The sequence below is a fragment of the Convolutriloba macropyga genome, chromosome 2 (genome assembly GCF_964194025.1).
Source record: "Convolutriloba macropyga chromosome 2, txConMacr16.3, whole genome shotgun sequence".
NCBI lineage: Eukaryota > Metazoa > Xenacoelomorpha > Acoela > Convolutidae > Convolutriloba > Convolutriloba macropyga.
Genome location: NC_134469.1, coordinates 41,945,331 through 41,970,338, shown reverse-complemented (window position 1 = coordinate 41,970,338; position 25,008 = coordinate 41,945,331). Strand labels below are relative to the sequence as shown.

The window sequence follows — 25,008 nt, the reverse complement described above, 5'->3', positions numbered from 1 at the left end:
CCATTTAAGGAAAATAAAACCGTTATGAAGAGCAAATTGTATTTCAGCAGATAAATGATGTGAATATTATATAGAGACGCTTAGCTACAATTTAACAGAAATAAAATTGGCAGATCTCAAAAATCTATCTTTTTTTTTTATTAAAAACAAATATTTTCAAAATTCATAGTCAACAAATCTTTAAGAGTAGACTAAAAGAGTTCACAGTGTGTATTGCAACTATTCGGAAAACTAATTGCGACTGTTATTGATGAGACTAAATCATAAGACTATAAATAACGTTAAATACAAGCTGAACTAATAAGTTTCACAAACAACTTTAAAAAAACCACAGTTTTGAAGCTATTAAATCTATAAGATATTAACCGCGAGAGTATAAAATCTTCATTTGCGTTTCCGTTGACCATCATCGTCTTTTTGTAAAACGACTCTCACAAAATGACAACAAAAGAACAACAAAAACTGAAAAGTATCAACTTCACAAAAATTCTTCTGAAACAAATTGTTTAAGCCCTGCAGACATCCTTTAAAACGTTTAAACAACAGAAAAATTATTGTTTGATTCAACAAAACATTGAAAAGAGCTCTTAATAATGAAGCTAAATTACGAAAATGATACAACATTGTAAAATACGAAAAAAACGCAAACCAGAACAAAAAGGGATAAGTTAAAGAAGATACTATTACTCTTTTCTTGGAAATTTAATTCGAAAGTCAAAACAACCATTATCTATTTACCGATATCAGTTATTAAGTTCATTTGTTTATCTATAGTTGGCCACTGAGACTTTTAATAACACAATATTTTGCATATGACAACAAAAATTAACAACAAATAAAGGGCAAAAATAAAGAACTCTACCAATTTCTGCAAGAGAACGGTGTCGCAGCCCTTCAAACCATATGTTTTGAAGACAAAAAATATGTTCAGTTTCAAATGTTGTGAAAAAATTTTCTGTTAGATTGTTAAATAATGTTACAATTTGCAAGAAACAAAAACAACAGCAAAAATGGGAAGTTATGCATAAAAATCAGAAAATTTTGTATGAAAACTCGTATTATGAAAAGCAAGAAAACGTTGTGTTAAAACAATCGGCTACAAAATTAGTTTGTATTCTATACGGAGGAAAGGTTGACCTGTTTTTACTGAGAATAAGCAGAATGTTGACTAAAATATTATAAAAAATTGACAAGTTCAAAAAATCACAAATTTCCTCAAAACGAGACATTAGATATCAACCGAATGATTAGAAAAGGTTCACCTGCACCTCTTGAGGAAGAAATTTAGAACGTTGAGTGCTTAAACTTAAAAATCAGACTGCCAAAAGAATAACAATTGAAAGCAAAAGAGAAGAATTCAGTTAATTTTTACTAAAACTATTCCTCAAAGCCATAAAAGCCCTTTGGTTCTCTGAATACAAACGGTATCCAAATTGAGCCTCAAATTTACTTGAATTTGAGTTGTCATTAACGGAGCAGTGAAAAAAATATATTGTCAGTAATTAATATTAAAGAAAAACAAAAGCAAAATTTTTTGAAAAAAGGCAGCATCAAAATAAAAACCAAAAAGTCTCTGGTTCTAAGAATCCATGATATTGTGGAACCTCTCCCTGATTTTGTTGCGCGCCCAGCAAACCGATTCACTGTTCCAAGTGTTTGCGAAGTAGACGAATTGTTGCGTGGAATTCTTCAAATATTAAAAAAAATAGTACGATGCATTTTGTATAATTATCGAGTTAAATCTGCACAAAACGGCAAAGTTTTAATTCCAGAAGACTTTCATACGGCACCTACTTGCAACTAGCGCTTTTTTCCAGATTAGGGAGTCTATTTTAAGGTTTCTAGGTCACTAAGTCTGGCAAACTTGAACAAAGTGGACCAAAAAAGCATTTTTTGTGCCATTTTTGATTAAAAAAACTTGATTTTTGTAAATTTTATCAAAAATTTTAGCCAAAAAAACTTCAATCAAACAATTCAGCAACGCTCTTTTATCTCTAACGGTAATAACAACACTCTGCCGTTAAAAATTTTAACTTATTTTGAATTATATTAGCGAAACTGTGCCAAATTTTAGCATAAATTATTGAAAACGTGAACAAAAACAGTCGAATGTTCACGAAACTTTAAACCTGGATAACTCCCTGTAAAAAACGAAAATCGAAAAAATCTTTTTAATTCCGTGTTCCACGGTGGACGGGCTTTTCAATGATACCACTCACAATTCTCTACGAAGAATATATCCATCGGCCAAAATTGACTGAACAAAAAAAAACCCAGTTGAGTATGTAGTTCCTCCCTCCCCACTAAATTGGGGGTCGGAACAATAATCCTTCTTTTGCTTCGAAAGATCAACGTCGGTTCTCTAGAAGCAAAAATGTGATGAAGCGGTTGGAAAGTTGTGCGCACGCACAATATTGAGTCTCTTTGATCGAACCATAGAATAAATGGTTTTGATATAACTCTGTATTTTTTTCGGAGCAAAATTTTACGAATTAGTTCTTGCGTGCTGCCAACCATAATTGAGTTGTTCAAATAAAACCAAAATAATTTTATTTTTAGTTGAATATTTGCACCTGGAAAACAAATTCTTCAAACAGGGCATAAATTGGTTGCTCAAATGGGAATCAGTCGAGGGTGGTTGGGTGTTCGAAATTGATTGTTATCTACTGGTTAGCTTTTTCATATTGGATCATGGAAGTTTCTACAATGTATGAAAATTTTCTGTTGAGAACTTGAAAGTTTTCGTTTTACTTTGTTTAGCCCAATTGCTTTGCTATGCTGTCATGACAATGACGGGGAAAGTCGTTCTTTTTTAGACCATTTTTGCGATTCAAAACATTATATACCTCAATCAATTTTCTCTCTGTATAAAGATTTTGTTCTTGAGATGAACTTGTGATTTTTGAGATAAAACCAACTCTTTTGATCAGAGAATGTTAAGTTTCTGAAAATAATTTTGCTCACAGTTAATTGAAGTTCTTATCAATTTAGGGAACGACAAAATTGTACTTCAGAATAGGCATGAGTGGTGATTCCAATTTGAGCGTTGATATAGTAAGGCCGCATTTGAAGAACACATTACATTCGAATGGGCATACCTTTGTGGATTTCGAAGAGGGCTCAGCGACCCTGATTACCTGCAACCAGTCTGACAACGAGGTCTACATATTCAAGCCTCATGACATTGAGACTGGAGAGCCCAAATGCCAGTCTTTCGGCGATGACTCTAGCATGAACGTGTCCTTTCTGAAAGTCGCTGATGACATGGCATTTGTGGGATTGAATAACTCGACAGTGAGTTGAATTTAGTGATCTTTTGTGCCGTCAGCGTCCGACTGTATTCTTGTACGTCACGAGAAATTGTTTTTGGATTTCAATCAAAAGCAAAAAGCATTAGTTGATAATGAGCTCTTTTTGCGATAACAACAGTTGCATACCTAATCGGTGAAGTAAATTGCTGCCGCCTGGTGCATACTAGAAAGATTTCGAACAGTTGAAGAACAGTGTTTGGGGCTGCAGGTACAGAATTCCGCTAGTGTTGTTATATGAAGAGTGCCCGAAATTTTGCCTAATCAGCACAACAAGGGTAAGTTGTGCAACTGTTGTAATCGCTGCTGTTAAAATTTTCACTACTCGGTTTTTTGCGCCCTCGTGGAGTTCTGCAACATCTCGGCTTCATCCAAAGTTTAATAACCTCTCAATGGCTTTTACAACACTTTCGTATTTTCTTTAAATCCTTTCTTTCTGCCAATCATTGAATACTAGGACCTGGATACTGACTACAAATAAAATGCCAGTTGCCAAGATACCCGGTGCGACAAAATACCCGAAATTACTCTGTTTTACTCAATTGTTCCAAACTATCACAACAACTATTAGGCATAATAGTATCTAAGTGACATTATTTACCATTGTAGAGTATATTCATCAAGTTTTAACCGAAGACTAGTTCATTTAGCCATGACGCGCGTCAGCGGCCCGTGGCACATGATATCAGACTGTCAACAACGAACTAGAGATTAGATTATCTCAAGTATGAAGGGTTACATGACAAAATACCCAATGCCAAAATACCCAATGTGCCAAAATACCCAATGCCATTATACCCAATTTATTTCCTTTGATCTTTTCGTTCAATAATCCGATTACAAATTAGCACTCAAATTTACAAGCATGTTTTCTCGCAATTAAGTTGCTAGTTTAATCCCATGTTCGGTTGTGATAGTTTCATATCAAGTCCCACGGGCCGCTGAGGCATGGCCAAACGCACTAACTAAATATTATGCTAAATAATCGTTCTGATAGTTTGAACGTTAGAATAAAATATTGGGTATATTTTGGGTATTTTGTCACATTGGGTATTTTGGCATTGGGTATTTTGTCCTGACACCGTATGAAGACATGCTTGTAATACCGAATGCTATTTGTAATCGGATTATTGAACGAAAAGATCAAAGGGGAATAAATAGATTATAACAGCATTGGGTAAATTGTCATGTAACTAGGAAGTACCCAATATATAACCACTTTTTTAATCACAGGGGTAATTGGTTTGCCTGGAATCAAAGTGCGTTTCATGAGAGATGGAATAATATTTGCAAAAAATGTGAGTGAGCAATTCAAATTTTTAGATCACTGTATTTAGCATTTCGCGAAAAGTCGAGATCAACTGCAAACCATTCAGTGTGAAAAGTGGCAGTCGTCTTTAAATCAGCTATGCATCCCTCTTTGTGCGGCGCTTGTAAGATGGTTAGTATTTCTCCGGTAAAAATTATGGGCTCGGCTTGTTTAGGTGCAAATCTACAGCTATCCTCAGTTTGAGAAAGAGGGACTTCTTGTTCGGTTTGAGTCAACGCCTCTCTGTGTAGACTTGAATCACGACAAATCGTTTGCGGCCATTGGCACTGCCGACGGCACTGTCAGAACTGTGGAACTTTCATCACCACATAGATTCAAGACGTTTGAAGGTCATCTCGGTCCAATTCTCAGTGTATGCTACGACCCTTCTGAGGACTATTTAGTCACATCTTCATGTGACGGGACTGTTAAAGTGTGGAAATGTGGCGATCGAAAATGCATCAAGACTTGGGATTGTGTTCCAAAAAGCAACGATGTCGAGAACTCAAAGGTGATGGCTCAATGTTGCTGGCAGCCTAGTTGCGGAACCCATTTAGTTGTGCCTGGAGATAAATGCGTCAAGTTTTACGACCGTCGTCATCAAAACTTCTTAGAATCACCCAAGTTCACGTTTACTCATTATCTCATTCCTGATTACGTTTCAATGGTTTGTTGGCACGGGAAAGAGGTTGAGAGCTCTTCTGCAGTATCAGGGAAAGATGAAAATAATTTGATTGCATTTATAATGGAAAATACAAATGTCTTGCTGGTTGAATTTGCCTCGAATCAGTGTAAAGTGTTGCGCTGTATCCAAGGGAAACAAAGTAAAGTAACGTCTTTTTTGTGGATGCCGAACTCTGTGGATTTCGTAGTGGCTGATGAAATCGGAATGGTGTATCTGTACACAAATTGTGTCCCTGTTAAGGCCAAGAGAATGGCAGTTGCAAATGAGGCAAAGAATCATTCTCAAAGCATTGCAAACGAAACTGTTAAAGGTAAATCCGTGTCCCAACAAAACAATCCCATACAAAACCGTCCCAAATTGCAAAATATTCCCAGACAAAATAGCCCAATAAAAGCAGACAAAATAGTCCCTAATAAATATCGAAAAAATTGTATATATAATCTACAAACAATTAACAAGCATAATTTATGAGTCAAGCTTCTGAATAATTTGTTTTTAATTGATATGAATTAGGATTAAACCAAAATCTTTTTTCTAAATACCTAATTTGGCAAAAACTAAGTTGTAATCAGCTGAATATTTGTTCATTGAAGTACAATCATTTAAATAACTTAAGGGGTTTCGTTGTGAATTGGTGTACATATGTTTAACTCTGTTTAGTTGGGACTGTTTTGTCTGCTTTCGTGGGACTAATTTGTCTGAGAATATTTTGCTATTCGGGACTGTTTTGTCTGTTCACCGGTAAGTCAATATGATGACTATTGTATCGAGATGTGTTAAAATATAAAAATAAAAAGATTTCTCTGATAAAAAGTGCGTTAATTGGATTCTTGGTTAGGAACTGTCGGATATGCGCGCACTCAATAATAGTGAATGAGCTGTCTCTGTGCTGGTAAGCATTGTGATGGGTTGACAACGTATAGTTATATAGTCTCTCTAAGTGAAATAGTTACGTTTGATTTACTGCTGGGATATACAGTGGCCTGGTTCTTTAACGTATTCAAGTTGAATTACGATTCGTCATTAACGCTGGTTACTTAGGCGCTGATGATATACTGAACGAGATGGTCAAAACTCATAAGGAGGCAAATGGTGTGGATGGCAACGTCAATGCAGCTGATGACGATGGCGATGATGGAAGCATCTCGCTGGACCAGATCAAGCACTCGTACACCTTGAACATGGAGAGGGGTCTCGAAGGCGAAGATGTCGATGCAGAGGCTGGTGGCGATGGACAACCAAGAGGATCGCAGGTTGGTTAGACTGATCAAGCACATCGACTGATCACAATTTCATTAATCTATTAGAAATCAATTTCGATGCGAAGGTGCTCTTGAACGAAACTCCTGACAAGATTACCTTGTTGTGAATATTTGTTAATAGCCGCCCTCATGTTCTCAGCCGGCTATTATAGCGCCTCCTAATTTTTACAATCCAAGAATTGGATTGTATTGGTGCTCTGTCTTTTTTATTACAATCCAAGTTATTTTTTACAATTCAAAATGTTTGGGTTGTATTGGTGTGCTGTCTTTTTACGACTCGAAGAGAAGTATTGGTGGAGCGTTTTTATCGATATTTTTTTGGAGTGTATTTAAAACAGGGTGTGAAAGTCAATACCGCAGGTTGTTCTTAACCAAGTGGTTGTTCTTAACAAGTAACTGTCTGTTTGGGAGCATTTTTGACCATCTGAATCATTAGAGTTTTATGTGCAATCTTGAGCTATTTGTTAATAGCAGCAAAGCCATAGCTCAGGCTATTATTGGCCTTCTCTTTGTTTTAGAATAAGAACTGAATAGAAAATAATTTTATTATATAAAATTTTTATTTCGTCGACAAGATTTTTGTTACGACCATATGACGTCACAATCACTTCAAATCTGCTTTGTTCATTCGCTCATGCAATTTCAACTGAATTGCGTGCATGACGTCATTTTTCACTATTAGTGGAGCAAATTTTTTGTTCATTCGCGTGATTAAATTTTTGGTGACACACGTGACTTACCTCACTCTCAAAAATGACTTCTTCACTCTGAATTTGACTTTTTTTCAAAGAAATAAGGTCTAATGAGTGTATATCACTCTAATTGAAGTTTCTTTAACAGCCGCTAATAGAAGCAGCAATAAGTTATACATTTTATTAGTCAAAACTGAACATCTCAGCCCTTCATAAAATTTTTTTCGGTCTGTACTTTTTTTACTTTCTTGTTGTGACTGGAGATCAACAAAGCTATCGCGGCTATTTTATGGCAATCGGCCAGCTATGTTTGATATTTGATCTAGAAATGAGGATACAATTTGTAATTTTTTGAGTAACTTTTTTTGTACGACTGGTACTTTTAGCTAAGGACATTAAGTGTTTTTTTGTGGATTGGTACGTTAGGTTGTCGACTATTTCTATTTTTTTTATATTAACTATAATTAATATTATATAGGTAGTTATTATTCCAACCCTTCATTATATTGATTCATTTTTTGTTGAAGTTTTATGCCAGCCAGATTTTTAAATTGACTTTTCTCGAGCAAAATATTCTCTAGAGGGGTGCGAAATTGCCGTCAATTTGAAGCACTGAAAATATAACCGATTGTCGAGGATTTTATTTTTTTTCTCGAGAAGATTGTGGTCTTGAACTTCAAACGTTTTTCACCGGCGACTTTTCGTGTTTCAAGTACTCTTGAAATCGTAAAAAAAAACAAAGTAAAAACTGTGAACTAAAATCTTTAGTGAATGACTTACAAGCTCAAATGATTTGCGCTACAACTAGTGGAATCTATTGTGAGGGAGTGAAGGCAAGAAGAAATAAGGCCCTAGTATTGTGACGTATTGTATTCAGTTATGCATGACCTTGTTTTTCACTCTTAGTGGAAATTTTATGTTCATTCGCATGATTACGTTTTTGGTCACACGTGATTTACCTCATTCTCAAAAATGATTTTTTCACTCTGAAATTGACTTTTCTTTGGTATAATTCAAAGAGACAAGGTCAAGTGAGTGCGTTTGACTCTTATTGAAGGATCTTTGCGAGCAGCTATTAGAAGCAGAAATAAGCTAAACATATTCTTAAAATACAACAGCTCAGCATTTCCTTTCCGCATCTTTTACCACATCTCAGCATCTTTCCGCCTATTTGAAGTTTTGTCCACTGTGTTTCCTCTGTTTTTTCATACTTTTTTTTTCTGGTTCAATTGGTCACTTTGCGCTACTGCTAGGTTTCTTGTTACTAGTGAAAACCATTAATTATTTGATAGCTCACGTTTTCATAAAATAATTTAATCAATTCAGCAGTTTTTTGCAGTTTTACTCCTTTTTTCACACTTATCGCTTGTTATGCATTTTTTAAGATGTGCAGTTGTATTGAACAAAAATTTACAAAGTTTCTTAGTTTTTCGGTTTTCGAAAATTGTTTTTGGGGTCGCAACTTATTCCAGGAATATGTTTTCATATTGTTGTTTCCTTTCTAAATTGTTCCCTGTTTTTTTTCAAATTCAGTGACATAGTGAAGGAATTGGTTTTGCCTGGTTTGCTAGAGGTTGGCCAGGGCGTAAGTTAAGTTTTACTTCGAGTCGATTTCGGCATTTTTAAGATGTGGCCTTACTTTTCTCGGCTTTTTCGCGTCAGTGAGATGTTAATTTAGAGTGATGGTTATAATCACTTTGGGAAAAAAGTTGATCTTCGGTATTAAGTTTTTTTTTCTTGTGGTCTTATTGCTCAGTCTCAAAGACGACAAAAGTTTGTTATTGGCTTTCTAGTGTGGCGTACTTTGAGTCATTTTGTTGACTCCAACGTTATACTAACGTTTTTGTTCACTTAGATGTTGTTGATTGAAAGATTTTGAGTGATTTTGTGAATATTCCATTCATTTGTTAGCTCTATTGTCCCTTTTGAGCCGTTAGAACAGTTTAAAACTAATTTTTGGCTTTTAAATTTTTATGTCTTGTTGTGATAAAGGATGTTGGCTGATAGTTATGAGGTTCTCCTATACTGGCGCAACTGGATTTCAAAATTTTCATTTTTAGCCAGTTTTCTTCAGTTCTTGCCTCTTTGGTTTTTTTGTCAATTATTCCCTACAAGGTTGTTTTATTATGTACTTATTGTAAGGACGGGTTGTGTCAATGTTCTCATTAATTAACGTTATTTTAAAGGACTCTTAAAACAGTAAATCTTGGGAAATGATATTTTCTGATTGTTTTTTATTGTCATTTCTGCGCATATAGGCTCAGGTGCTTTTTTGACTTGTTGCTGACTTTTTAGTGTGATGGTGCTGTAAAATCTTTAGTTGCTGGTTGATTAGTTGATTCAACTGTTTAGGTTGTAATTCAGGATTTCTCTTGCTATGTTGTTTTGAAGGATATTTTCACGCATTTTCCCATGACTTTGAATTTTGTAAACGGGATAAACAGGAAACCAGTAGTCGTTTAGTTTCATTAGGGTCTCTAAGTTGGCTATTGTAGTCCTTTAAGTTTAAAGAGCGCTGAAGCTGCTGGCAACGCCAAGATTTCAGACGAAAAGGTCATTTTCAGGAGCTGTGAGCCTGAAACCGAGACTTTTTTCGTCTTCTTGAGTTTTTAGACTAATTTTGATTTCACGCTTGTCAACGTTGATAAAGGTCACTTGTACGCCATTATTTCTGTTCTTTTCATTTTGTGAGCTATATAGTTTGCTAATGCAATCTTAAAGACGCAAATTCAGTTTAACACTTTCAAATTTATTATTTTTTGAGTATTTTTGTCTCTAGTGTTAAATGCAACCTCTTTAGGGCTTGAAGATTAAATAATGGGGTGTTTAGAGAGAAGGGAAATCTTTCGAATATAATCTTGACACACATTTTGTGTAATGAGTTTTTCGAATTTGGCGAATCTCATGGCAATGAAATTACTTAAGGGCAAATTAATTAATGAAGGGCAAGATATTAATAATACGAACTTAGGCAACCTTTTAATAATTATTTCAATTCATTCCGTTTTTTGAAATTTATTATGTTTGAAAGTTTTTTTTTGTCTATAGGGGCCATTGAGCTCTTAAAAGCTGGACGATGGGTTATTGGTTAGTTTTTAACGTCAAGGAAATTGGTTTTGAGGAAATAATGTCAAAATTCGTTGACTTTTTGTAATTTTGGCATTTTTCAGTTTGTTGAAAGTTGGCATTTTTTGAGTTCCATTATTTTATTTTTGAGGACAAAAGTAGCGTCAAGAATTTGAGCTACTTTTAAAAGTTTTTGACTAATGTTTTCCTGTTTTATACTATTTTCTATATCTGGCTTTTAATATTTATGGCTTTTAAAATAATATGGTTTGTTGTGGTTAAGGATGTTGGCTGGTAGTTATGAGATTCTCCTAGTCTGGCGCAACTGGTTTTCAAAATTGTTGATTTTTGCCTTTTTTCTGTTTTTGCCTCTTTGATTTTTGTCAATTGTTCCCCACAAGGCTGTTTTATTATTTACTCATTGTAAGGCCGCGTTGAGTAAATATTTTCATTAATTTTTTGTTATTTTTAGGGATTCTTAAAACAGCTTGGGAAACGATATTTTCTGATTGATTTTAATTTTTTGTCATTTTTGCGCATATAGAGTCAGGAAGTTTTTGACTTGATTTTGACTTTTTAGTTTCCGGGCGATTAGTTGATTCGAATGGAAAATTAAGAAAACTTTATTGCAAAGTACTAAACTTGGTTTATTCCTCAGAAATTTTCAATTAAATTAGAACGAAAGAATATTGGCTAAGCAAGTCAGAACTTTATAAGCAGTTTCTTCAGCAAATATTAATCTTGATTAATAATGGCAGTTCTGACTTTGTCTAAACCGAACGGATTTAGAACCTTAATGATACTTAGATTTCTGAGCTCAATTTAGAGGTTGTTTACTAAATTGTGGATAAACTTGTTTTAACGATGTGATTTTTTGGGACTTGATTATATCTCTATTAGTTACATTTGCGGAGTATATTTACCGCTTGATTTTATAATATTTCAAGAGCTTTTTTCTAATTTAATTTTGTAAGTGATTTCTCTCCTTTCTGTTAAGACAGAGTAACTATCTAGATTTTGGCGTGTTTTGATATAATTTTGTTCGGCGTAATTACTAGAAATAACTGTTGTAATTCAACTTCTAAGTGTAGGATTGTGCCCGTTTTTCTTCATAATTTAGTTAGGGAAGAAGGTCTTTAAGAGAACTGAAGTCGTCTTGAGGGCTAACTAAGAGAAAAATTTGGCAATTTTGTTATCACTTTGTGGAATTTGGAGGCTAAGGCCCCGTACCACCTTAGGTGAGTTTTCAATTCTACACTATGATTGCTAAGATATTTTCACACCTTTTGCCATGATTTTGTTTTGGAAATGGTATAAACAGGAAAAATCCAGTAGGCGTCAAGTTTCATTAGAGTCTCTAAGCTGGCTGTTGTGGTCCTTCAAGTTTTTAGAGTACTGAATCTGCTGGCAATGAACAAATTTCAGCTGAAAGGGTCATTTTCAGGAGCTCTGAGCCCCAAACAGTGATGTTTTTTGTCATTTTTGAGTTTTCTCAGACTAGTTTTGATTTCACGGTTGTTCGTTGATAAAGGTTATTTGCACGCCATAATGTTCTTTTCATTGTGTGAGCTATATAGTTTGCCAATGCAATCTTAAACAAGCAAAATGATATTGAGTTCAACTGTTTAAAATTTTTGAAAGTTCATTTTTTGAGTTTTTTATCTCTAGGGTTAAATGCAACCCTTTTTAGGGCTTAAAGGTTGGATGCTGGATGTCTTTTTAGAGAGACGGGAATTGCTTTGAATATAATAATAACTCGAATTTTAAGCATTGAGTTTTTCTTTCGAATTTGGCGATCTTCAGAGCAATTAAATTAATTAAGGGCAAATTAATTAATGAAGGGCAAGATATTATTAATAAGAATTTAGGCAACCTTTTAATAATTATTTCAATTCATTCCGTTTTTTGAAATTTGTTATGTTTGAAAGTTTTTTTTTGTCTATAGGGGCCATTGAGCTCTTAAAAGCTGGACGATGGGTTATTGGTTAGTTTTTAACGTCAAGGAAATTGGTTTTGAGGAAATAATGTCAAAATTCGTTGACTTTTTGTAATTTTGGCATTTTTCAGTTTGTTGAAAGTTGTCATTTTTTGAGTTCCATTATTTTATTTTTGAGGACAAAAGTAGCGTCAAGAATTTGAGCTACTTTTAAAAGTTTTTGACTAATGTTTTCCTGTTTTATACTATTTTCTATATCTGGCTTTTAATATTTATGGCTTTTAAAATAATAGGGTTTGTTGTGGTTAAGGATGTTGGCTGGTAGTTATGATATTCTCCTAGTTTGGCGCAACTGGTTTTCAAAGTTTTTGATTTTTGCCAATTTTCTGTTTTTGCCTCTTTGATTTTTGTGTCAATTATTCCCCACAAGGCTGTTTTATTATGTGCTCATTGTAGGGACGTGTTCAGTCAATGCTCTCATTAATTAATTTTGTTTTTAAGAATTGTTAAAACAGTAAATCTTGGGAAATGGTATTTTCTGATTGTCTTTAATTTTTATTGTCATTTCTGCGCATATAGGGTCAGGTGCTTTTTTGACTTGATGCTGACTCTTTAGTGTGATGTTGCTGTAGAGTTTTTAGTTTCCGGTTGATTGGTTGATTCAAGTGTTAAGGTTGTAATTGAGGATTTGTCCTGCTATGTTGTTTTAAAAGATATATTCACACATTTTTCCATTACTTAGAATTTTGGAAACAGGATAAACAGGAAACCATCAGTTGGCATTTAGTTTCATCAGAATATCGAGGCTGGCTATTGTGCTCCTTCAAGTTTTTAGAGTGCTGAAGTTGCTGGCAACGCCTAAATTTCAAATGAAAAGGTCATTTTCGCGAGGATTGAGCCCAAAAACTCTGAAGTTTTTTGTTTCTTCAGTTTTGTAGATTAGTTTTGATTTCAGTTGTCAACGTTGATAAAAGGGAATAATTTCAAAATTCGTTGTGAATTTTTGTAGTATTTGCATTTTTGTTGAAAGTTGTTGTCATTTTTCGAGTTCCATTAATTTGTTTTTGAGGACATTAGTAGCGTCAAGAAATTGAGCTACTTTTCGAAGTTTTTGACAAATTTTTTGTTTTATATTTTCTAGTTTTTTTCTTGTCTCTTAATTGTAGCCTGTTTTCTGCTAGCTCTTGTTACTTGTTTGGTAGATTTAAGTGAAATTTTGAATTTGAAGATATAGGTTCGAAGAGTTGGACAAATTCGGAATGAATTTTGTTGATTAATAGTCGCGAAGCGATATCTGCGATTTTTGGGGACATCGTGGGTTTTTTTTTATCGTCGTCTCCATCGATGATTCTTACGACCTGACTTCTTGGAATTGACTTTTGCAATGACTTCAGTGACTTCTACTGCTCTGAAGTTAAAATTTGTCTGCGTGACGTCTTGTCTGCTTTTACGTCAATTGAGTGACTCACCTCACTCAAAAAATGATTTTTACTTTGATTTTGACAGTTTCGATGTTTTGGATCGGATTTTTTTTCTAAATTGTTTTCCCAATCCATTCATAGTGCATTCCAGGCTTAGTGTTTTATTTGAACCGAATTTCTCTTTCTCGCATGCGGCATTTTGACATTGGTTTTCAGTTTTTTTTTAAAAATTTGATCTGATTTTTTTTTGGAAATGGTTCTTCCAGTTCACTCATAGTCCGTTCGAGGTCATCGATGATTCGAGGTCCGTTCGAGGTCATCGACTCATAGTCATCGATGATTCTTGTGACCTAACTTGGTGGAATTGACTTTCAATTTCGGTGAGATTGTTAGCGGATGATGCATTGAGACATGGCGTGCTATAGGCTCTTGCAATGTTGCTGAATGATTTTGTCAAAAGGCGTTACTGTCATTGTTTCACTTTTTTGACAGCGGCATTTCATGTTCATTGTTGAGGTACTGCAAAGTTGTTGATGCTTGTGCTTCGCAGGGAAGCTCAAGAAAGTTAGTAACTTTATCCAGCAGGAAGGTGAACTGGCTTCCGGGGTCAATCAAGGCGTAGGTGTCAAACACTTACAAATGAAACTGGTAGTATTTGTAGTTGTTCATACCATTCAGGAGGAGGATTCGTATTTCGGTTGATACTGAAATATATATATACTGAAATTTTGGGTCGGATTCGAAGCATTCAAATGGGCACGTTGAATATTTTAATGTTGTGATTGTAGTTTACCAGAAAATGATTGACAATGTTTGCTGGCTCTGTTGAAAGTTTCAGTACTTTTGTTTTGATTTTGTTGTTGGAAAGATGGCTGTGTTTGGTGTTTTGTTAGATTTTGTGTCGGCTGATTGGGATTGCTTGTTAACAAAGCAGCGGTGGGCCGCTTAACTTGTTCAGAAGGATCATGCAAAGTTGTGTGATGAAGTCCTTTACATGTTTGGCATCGTTTTGTGGACGTACAGGACTGCTCAAAATGTTTGTTGCTTAAACAGTTCGAGCCAAGATAGTTCTTCCTTACTTTTTCATACCTTTGTTCTGGCGAACAGTCTTATATTCAGGCCACGTAGCAAGTATGCAACTTCCTTTGCATTTCTCGCAAGACTTGTTTGATTGATCAGTATCTTCACGCGGAGGAAAGGACGGTTGACCATGCTGGTTTGCAGGGCGACTTGAGTGCAATGAATTCTGTTTCCAATTGTTTGTTGAATTATTAGAGAACTGATTCATAGCATTGCTGTTCCTGTTATCATTGTTGTTTTATTTCTGCTGATATTATTATTGTTTTGACCGAAAGTGTTGAAACTATTAAATGGTTTATGAACATTTTCTCTGTTGTTTTTGTCGCATGCTGGGGCCTGTACTTCAAGCCACTTTTGGAATTCAGAGAGTAATGGCTGATTACCAGTTGATGTGATTGTATACTCCTTCCATTTAATCAGAATACTGTGTAGAATTTTTTCTTTTGCCTTTTTCATCAATGTTGAGCTTGACAAATCAGCTTTGAAACCTAAATAATCGAAAGCTTGCATTAACCGTTTCAGAAAAGAAGCAAAAGATACAAAATTCTGTTTTAAATCATTGTTCGGGCGCCAGGCTTCCGATTGATTGATGAAAGCATTTACAACAGTGCTAGGGTCCCCAAAGTTATTCATAAGCTCTTTCAATGCAATCGGATAAGCAGAATCACACGATTAAGCTTGAATTTTTTCCTTGGCTTTTCCTACGACCGAGTGTTGGAGGTATGTTATACGGTGTGTATCTGTAAGACTGATATTATTGTGGACAATGTTGAAAAAATTGTTTATCCACTCATGGTATTTCAATTGGTTTCCATTGAAATTTGGAATTGTTTTAGGTGGAAGTTCAATGGAAGTCTTATTTGTGGTTTATAAATTGAAATGGTGGTCAAACGGGATTCTTTCTGTTTGTTTTTCAGTTCGTGGCTGAAACTGGTGGCTGCCGTGACATGGCCAATTTGTAAACTGATTCGAGTTTCCCGAAACGTTTAGTTGGCTAACTTGTTGAGCAATCGGAGGAGTTTTGGGCTGTTCTAAAACATATCTCTAGTCTAATCATTTGTTAAAAGAGAACGTCTAAGTTTCAAGTAACTGGACAAAAGAGTCAAAGTTTTTGTTGCAATTTTGGCGGTTTATTTGAATCGCTTTGAAGGTTGCGATAAAATTGGGAACATGCTGCAAGGCCACAAAAGGGGCATCAAGGGCTTTCGGAGGCATCAGTTGACTGAAATCGTTTGTCATCTTCTTTGAAAATGGCTCTGAAACATTCGGCTGGAATTTCGTCAATAACATCAGTATAACAATTTGTGGGAAAGGGGCAACTCACGTTGCCTAAACCCGGAGCGAAGAAAATTAAAAAAAATACTGAGAAAAATGCGTGCGAGACCGGAAACGGGGCAAACGTACGTGCCGTGAGCCGTTTTTACCTTTACGACTCTTGTTTCTCCATCTCGAGTTTTTAGTTTCCGGTTGATTGGTTGATTCAAGTGTTAAGGTTGTAATTGAGGATTTGTCCTGCTATGTTGTTTTAAAAGATATATTCACACATTTTTCCATTACTTAGAATTTTGGAAACAGGATAAACAGGAAACCATCAGTTGGCATTTAGTTTCATCAGAATATCGAGGCTGGCTATTGTGCTCCTTCAAGTTTTTAGAGTGCTGAAGTTGCTGGCAACGCCTAAATTTCAAATGAAAAGGTCATTTTCGCGAGGATTGAGCCCAAAAACTCTGAAGTTTTTTGTTTCTTCAGTTTTGTAGATTAGTTTTGATTTCAGTTGTCAACGTTGATAAAAGGGAATAATTTCAAAATTCGTTGTGAATTTTTGTAGTATTTGCATTTTTGTTGAAAGTTGTTGTCATTTTTCGAGTTCCATTAATTTGTTTTTGAGGACATTAGTAGCGTCAAGAAATTGAGCTACTTTTCGAAGTTTTTGACAAATTTTTTGTTTTATATTTTCTAGTTTTTTTCTTGTCTCTTAATTGTAGCCTGTTTTCTGCTAGCTCTTGTTACTTGTTTGGTAGATTTAAGTGAAATTTTGAATTTGAAGATATAGGTTCGAAGAGTTGGACAAATTCGGAATGAATTTTGTTGATTAATAGTCGCGAAGCGATATCTGCGATTTTTGGGGACATCGTGGGTTTTTTTTTATCGTCGTCTCCATCGATGATTCTTACGACCTGACTTCTTGGAATTGACTTTTGCAATGACTTCAGTGACTTCTACTGCTCTGAAGTTAAAATTTGTCTGCGTGACGTCTTGTCTGCTTTTACGTCAATTGAGTGACTCACCTCACTCAAAAAATGATTTTTACTTTGATTTTGACAGTTTCGATGTTTTGGATCGGATTTTTTTTCTAAATTGTTTTCCCAATCCATTCATAGTGCATTCCAGGCTTAGTGTTTTATTTGAACCGAATTTCTCTTTCTCGCATGCGGCATTTTGACATTGGTTTTCAGTTTTTTTTTAAAAATTTGATCTGATTTTTTTTTGGAAATGGTTCTTCCAGTTCACTCATAGTCCGTTCGAGGTCATCGATGATTCGAGGTCCGTTCGAGGTCATCGACTCATAGTCATCGATGATTCTTGTGACCTAACTTGGTGGAATTGACTTTCAATTTCGGTGATTTCTTCTGCCTTGCAGTTAAAGTTTGTGTGCGTGACGTTTTTGTACTGGTTTTAGGTCAGTTGCGTGACTTACCTCACTAAAAAAATGACTTCTGAACTCCTAACTAGTTACAGATCAATAGTCTGCATCTAAATAGTGCCAAAAGTATATGCCGTAATTCTTGAGTTTTGGAGTCTTTTTGATTTCGAATAATAATTTTGAAAAAGCTCTTATAGCGCTTTTCACTTATAGAGCTTATGTTTCATAAAAATGACAGTCCGAATCTAACCAAAAACTCAAGTGGTCCATTAAATCAATGTTCTGTGTGCTTCCAAATCAATGTTCGGTGTACAGGAGGAGGTGAATTTTGAATTTATGTACAGTAACGTGTTCAAAAATTCTAATTTTCATCAACACAAAGGCTTAATGAACTGGACTGTAGCAGATTTTGAGTATTTTTATCAGCGTTTCTATCTTTTTTCCTTCGCAGCTTTGCTTTTGTAAACCTCGTCATAGCTGTGAGGCAATGCATTTTTTCTTTTGCATTGTCAACTTATCCGAAAGCAGCTTTTTAATTTTTTGAAAAGAAAATATCAAATTTTACAAAGCCATCGTTTTCCTATAAATTCAAGCTCTTGAAAAAACACCAGAGTGCGACAGGATCGTTAGCATGCATCATCTCGCAATTCCGTACTCGCATCAGCAATCTGGGCTTTAGGGCTAACACTGATGCCAAGTTATAAACATCCCCATATCCGAGCTTTTGCAATATTTTCTTGCTTTGCTTTTTATTCACGCTCCGTTGCTAAATGCAAATGGGTGAGGTTTAAAAGACCTTACCCAAACCCGTCACCCCACCCCTCTCACGAACTGTAGGCGCTCCCATATACCTGGAAAACTGAGGATAGCATCCCTATGCTTAAGCTAAGTTACAACCCAAAGCAACCCTTCGTCTGCCACAGGAGAGCAATTCGTCAGACGGTAGTTATTTTTCTTTGATTCACTCTGTGAGCGATTGAATCATTGCCTTTTTGAGTTCATCATTCTACATAGCTTTAGTGAGGTATGTTTTGCTTTCGCTTCCATCAGGCGGTGTGCAGAAGTGGGAAGAACTTAATTTTGACAAACTGGGCATTTTTTATATAGATGGAGTTCTGGGCTGTTTTAAAACATATCTCTAGTCTAATCATTTGTTAAGAGAGAACGTCTAAGTTTCAAGTTAATGAACAAAAGAGTCAAAGTTTTTGTTGCAATTTTTGCGGTTTATTTGAATCATCTTGAAGGTTGCAATAACATTGGCAACATGCTGCAAGGCCACAAAGGGGGCATCAAGGGCTTTCGGAGGCATCAGTTGACTGAAGTCTTTTGTCATCTTCTTTGAAAATGGCTCTGAAACTTTAGGCTGGAATTTTGTCAATATCATCAGTATATCAATTTGTGGGAAAGGGGGCAACTCACGTTGCCTAAAACCGGAGCGAAGAAAATAAAAAATATATACTGAGAAAAGCGCGTGCGAGACCGGAAACGGGTCAAACGTACGTGACGTGAGCCGTTTTTACCTTTACGACTCTTGTTCTCCATCTCGTCCTGGTGTTGTCTCCATGACTCTCCCAGTGGCCAAATGCCTCTTCTTGTTTGGTCTTTCAACACCCAAACGATGTCCACTTTGAATCGAAAGGTCGATCGTTGCTTTTTTGGCCGTCGGCTAAGGGTTGGCAGATAGGTACTCTTTCACCAAGCGTCGACATATATGGTTCTTCAACTGCTTGTTCTTCCATGTCTTCCGGCTTGCAGGTTGCTGATCACCAAATTGTCCTGGTGGCAGGCTACTAAAGGGACGCTGGATAAGAAAGTGGTTTGGAGTCAAGGGTTCCTCGTTTTCAGGTTGCTCAGCAACGTTAGTCAGCGGTCTGCAATTGAGGGTTGATTCTGTTTTCACAATGAAGAAAGTGTCAAAGGACGGTCTTCTCGATCCTAGAATGAGGAGCGTTCTTTTGGCGCTACGGATCAAATCTTCACCGTTGTGACAGGTTGAGTTTTCCCTTGTTTGCACTGCTAATCGGTCTATTGAGTTGTCTTCATTTTGTTCGCGTAATGTACCTTCAGCTTCTCTTCAAGAATCTTTGAACCAATTCGTCCAACGGTTCTTCTTCAATGTCTTTCCGGCAGACATGGTAAACGAATGGTTGTCGCTGGGGCTTATTTGCGTTCATTGTTTTGTGAAAAAAGCTCGTACTCTCCAGCGAGAGTTCAACCAAGCTTTGTTTTGACGCCAAAGTGACGCTTTTTGCTACTTTGGATTACATCGACGGTACGTGAAAGCAAACTTATTGACACCAAGGAGCCGCGCCTATTGCACCGTTGGCTATGTCATTGAAATAAATATGACTAAGTCCTTTGAAGGTGTCGCATAATTGATTGAGGTCAAGATTGTTAGCGGATGATGCATTGAGACATGGCGTGCTATAGGCTCTTGCAATGTTGCTGAATGATTTTGTCAAAAGGCGTTACTGTCATTGTTTCACTTTTTTGACAGCGGCATTTCATGTTCATTGTTGAGGTACTGCAAAGTTGTTGATGCTTGTGCTTCGCAGGGAAGCTCAAGAAAGTTAGTAACTTTATCCAGCAGGAAGGTGAACTGGCTTCCGGGGTCAATCAAGGCGTAGGTGTCAAACACTTACAAATGAAACTGGTAGTATTTGTAGTTGTTCATACCATTCAGGAGGAGGATTCGTATTTCGGTTGATACTGAAATATATATATACTGAAATTTTGGGTCGGATTCGAAGCATTCAAATGGGCACGTTGAATATTTTAATGTTGTGATTGTTGTTTACCAGAAAATGATTGACAATGTTTGCTGGCTCTGTTGAAAGTTTCAGTACTTTTGTTTTGATTTTGTTGTTGGAAAGATGGCTGTGTTTGGTGTTTTGTTAGATTTTGTGTCGGCTGATTGGGATTGCTTGTTAACAAAGCAGCGGTGGGCCGCTTAACTTGTTCAGAAGGATCATGCAAAGTTGTGTGATGAAGTCCTTTACATGTTTGGCATCGTTTTGTGGACGTACAGGACTGCTCAAAATGTTTGTTGCTTAAACAGTTCGAGCCAAGATAGTTCTTCCTTACTTTTTCATACCTTTGTTCTGGCGAACAGTCTTATATTCAGGCCACGTAGCAAGTATGCAACTTCCTTTGCATTTCTCGCAAGACTTGTTTGATTGATCAGTATCTTCACGCGGAGGAAAGGACGGTTGACCATGCTGGTTTGCAGGGCGACTTGAGTGCAATGAATTCTGTTTCCAATTGTTTGTTGAATTATTAGAGAACTGATTCATAGCATTGCTGTTCCTGTTATCATTGTTGTTTTATTTCTGCTGATATTATTATTGTTTTGACCGAAAGTGTTGAAACTATTAAATGGTTTATGAACATTTTCTCTGTTGTTTTTGTCGCATGCTGGGGCCTGTACTTCAAGCCACTTTTGGAATTCAGAGAGTAATGGCTGATTACCAGTTGATGTGATTGTATACTCCTTCCATTTAATCAGAATACTGTGTAGAATTTTTTCTTTTGCCTTTTTCATCAATGTTGAGCTTGACAAATCAGCTTTGAAACCTAAATAATCGAAAGCTTGCATTAACCGTTTCAGAAAAGAAGCAAAAGATACAAAATTCTGTTTTAAATCATTGTTCGGGCGCCAGGCTTCCGATTGATTGATGAAAGCATTTACAACAGTGCTAGGGTCCCCAAAGTTATTCATAAGCTCTTTCAATGCAATCGGATAAGCAGAATCACACGATTAAGCTTGAATTTTTTCCTTGGCTTTTCCTACGACCGAGTGTTGGAGGTATGTTATACGGTGTGTATCTGTAAGACTGATATTATTGTGGACAATGTTGAAAAAATTGTTTATCCACTCATGGTATTTCAATTGGTTTCCATTGAAATTTGGAATTGTTTTAGGTGGAAGTTCAATGGAAGTCTTATTTGTGGTTTATAAATTGAAATGGTGGTCAAACGGGATTCTTTCTGTTTGTTTTTCAGTTCGTGGCTGAAACTGGTGGCTGCCGTGACATGGCCAATTTGTAAACTGATTCGAGTTTCCCGAAACGTTTAGTTGGCTAACTTGTTGAGCAATCGGAGGAGTTTTGGGCTGTTCTAAAACATATCTCTAGTCTAATCATTTGTTAAAAGAGAACGTCTAAGTTTCAAGTAACTGGACAAAAGAGTCAAAGTTTTTGTTGCAATTTTGGCGGTTTATTTGAATCGCTTTGAAGGTTGCGATAAAATTGGGAACATGCTGCAAGGCCACAAAAGGGGCATCAAGGGCTTTCGGAGGCATCAGTTGACTGAAATCGTTTGTCATCTTCTTTGAAAATGGCTCTGAAACATTCGGCTGGAATTTCGTCAATAACATCAGTATAACAATTTGTGGGAAAGGGGCAACTCACGTTGCCTAAACCCGGAGCGAAGAAAATTAAAAAAAATACTGAGAAAAATGCGTGCGAGACCGGAAACGGGGCAAACGTACGTGCCGTGAGCCGTTTTTACCTTTACGACTCTTGTTTCTCCATCTCGTCCTGGTGTTGTCTCCATGACTCTCCCAGTGGTTAAATGCCTCTTTTTGTTTGGTCTTTCAACACCCAAACGATGTCGTCCACTTCGAAAGGTCGATCGTTGCTTTTTTGGCCGTCGACTAAGGGTTGGCAGATAGGCACTCTTTCACCAAGCGTCGCCATATATGGTTCTTCAGCTTCTGATTGTTCTTCCATGTCTTCGGGCTTGCAGGTTTCTGATCTCCAAATTGTCCTGGTGGCAGGCTACTAAAGGGACGCTGGATAAGAAAGTGGTTTGGAGTCAAGGGTTCCTCGTTTTCAGGTTGCTCAGCAACGTTAGTCAGCGGTCTGGAATTGAGGGTTGATTCTGTTTCCACAATTATTGTGAAGAAAGTGTCAAAGGACGGTCTTCTCGATCCTAGAATGAGGAGCGTTCTTTTGGCGCTCCGGATCAAATCTTCACTGTTGTGACAGGTTGAGTTTTCCCTTGTTTACACTGCTAATTGGTCTATTGAGTTATCTTCATTTTGTTCAGGTTTTGATTTTGTTGTTGGAAAGATGGCTGTGTTTGGTGTTTTGTTAGATTTTTGTCGGCTGATTGGGATTGCTTGTTAAGAAAGCAGGGATGGGCCGCTTAACTTGTTCAGAAGGATCATGCAAAGTTGTGTGATGAAATCCTTTACATGTTTGGCATCGTTTTGTGGACGTACTGGACTGCTCAAAATGTTTGTTGCTTCAACAGTTCGAGCCAAGATTGTTCTTCCTTACACTTTCATACCTTTGTTCTGGTGAACACTCTTATATTCAGGCCACTTAGCAAGTATGCGACTTCCTTTGCATTTCTCGCAAGACTTGTTTGATTGATCAGTATCTTCACGCGGAGGAAAGGACGGTTGACCATGCTGGTTTGCAGGGCGACTTGAGTGCAATGAATTCTGTTTCCAATTAATTGTTGAATTATTAGAGAACTGATTCATAGCATTGCTGTTCCTGTTATCAGTGTTGTTTTTATTTCTGCTGATATTATTGTTTTGACCGAAAGTGTTGTAACTTTTAAACTGTTTATGAACTTTTTCTGTTGTTTTTGTCGCATACTTGGGCCTGTACTTCAAGCCATTTTTGGAATTCAGAGAGTAATGGCCGATTACCAGTTGATGTGATTGTATACTCCGTCCCTTTAATCAGAATATTGTGTAGAATTTTTTCTTTTGCCTTTCATCAATGTTGAGCTTTGCAAGTCAGCTTTGAAACCTAAATAATCGAAAGCTTGCATTAACCGTTTGAGAAAAGCAAAAGATACAAAATTCTGTTTTAAATCATTGTTCGGGCGCCAGGCTTCCGATTGATTGATGAAAGCATTTACAACAATGCTAGGGTCCCCAAAGTGATTCATAAGCTCTTTCAAAGCAATCGGGTAAGCAGAATCACACCATTAAGCTTGAACTTTTTCCTAGTATTTTCCTACGACCGAGTGTTGGAGGTATGTTATACGGTGTGTATCTGTAAGACTGATAATATTGTGGACAATGTTGAAACAACTGTTTATCCACTCATGGTATTTCAGTTGGTTTCCATTGAAATTTGGAATTGTTATAGGTGGAAGTTTAATGGAAGTCTTATTTGTGGTTTGTAAATTGAAATGGTGGTCAAACGGGATTCTTTCTGTTTGTATTTCAGTTCGTGGCTGAAACTGGTGGCTGCCGTGACATGGCCAGTTTGGAAGCTGATTCGAGTTTCTCGAAACGTTTAGTTGGCTAACTTGTTGAGCTATCTGAGGAAAGATGGCCGTTTGGTAATTTGTAAATTGTGTTTCCGGAGTAGGTGGAAAATGAAGTGCTTGTGATGGTGTACAACTAACGAGGGTTGTACTAGTATTGATCAATGCTGTATTGGATGGGAAAATTTTCCTATTGCTTCGTTCTTGTGTTTGAATTGAACTACTGAATTGAACTGCAGTTGGATATTGTTCGTTTCGATTTTGTTGAGAATTTTTTCGTTGCACTACCGTAGTTAAGGACATTTATGGGACCAATGTCGCTTTTCTGGTCTCGATTGGTTTGAAAAATTATCAAAGTGTTGTTTGAAGCTTTTTAGGCAGTTGAAAACTGGTTATTGTCAAATTGCACAGGAAGGTGACTATAGTTTTCAAAAAGATGTGGATTGGGAACGGTGATTTTTGTCGTTTTTTTTGTTCCTTTTTCAGAATGACATTGAGTTTGAAGCGTTTGCTCATTTTCTCTAAATGCATTTGAAGTTTGGTTTGTTTTTTTGTCAGCTGAGCTGTGATGTTGAAGTGTGCTTTGAAAATCAAATGCAAAACGTTGCGTACTTTGACCTTCTGTTTTGCTATTTCAGGGAATAAAAGATAAATCTTTCGGTCTAACTGCGGCAGCTGTTGTTATATTCAATGGAGTATTGGGTGTTGCGATGTGATCAACTTTAAATCAGGGAACTGGGGCAATTTTCCAATGGTAAGTGAATCAATTCCCGCTGATTATTATTAGATTCAACAGGAAATAAAGACGCAGTTTATTTCTTAGCAATGGACGGTTGTTGTATTGAAGCAAACTGGTTGAAAATTTTTTCTCGATATCTGAGAACAACGTTGTGTTCTGGGGATTGAGGATTACTCAAGACGAATCTGTCCTGAATGTTTGCTCTGGATAATAGGGTTGATGCTGGTGTTGGGGCTGCTAAAAACGACATTAATTCATTTATGTGTTCAACGGTCGTTAAATTTTTTTACTGATTCTTCAGTCATATCCCTAGTATCCTGAGCAAATTGTGTTTTGCTCTGGGTGAATTTTGAGAGGAGATTGGGTTTGTTTTCTTGCGGAATGAAAAACGATGGTTTCGCCGGTCTTGGGGGCACTGGAGGGGAGACATCGCTGGCAGGATTCTCTACTGCCATGTTGTTTTCTTCTGTTTTTTGGTAAACCGGTGTCAATCGCTGCGACTCGAGTTGTCTTTGTGATGACTGTGCTACGCAGCTGATGTTATCGAGTACTCGAGTTGGTGATAGGCTCAATTGAACATCATCGTCGAGACTGTTTACTTCTATTTCCAACTTCTCCTGACGAGAGATCAAATT

At 36.5% G+C, this 25,008-nt stretch overlaps 1 protein-coding gene across 1 annotated transcript in view; it reads left to right on the top strand.

The window, feature by feature from the left end:
• Nucleotides 1-3,018: 3,018 nt before the first annotated feature.
• The window catches only part of LOC142358674 (WD repeat and HMG-box DNA-binding protein 1-like), a 56,416-nt gene continuing 34,426 nt past the window's right edge, over nucleotides 3,019-25,008 (top strand). The window contains exons 1-3 of the mRNA XM_075410174.1: nucleotides 3,019-3,294; nucleotides 4,793-5,612; nucleotides 6,344-6,555. Of these exons, the coding sequence (XP_075266289.1) occupies nucleotides 3,022-3,294; nucleotides 4,793-5,612; nucleotides 6,344-6,555 (1,305 nt within the window). The 5' untranslated portion in view covers nucleotides 3,019-3,021. The remainder of the gene's footprint in view (nucleotides 3,295-4,792; nucleotides 5,613-6,343; nucleotides 6,556-25,008) is intronic.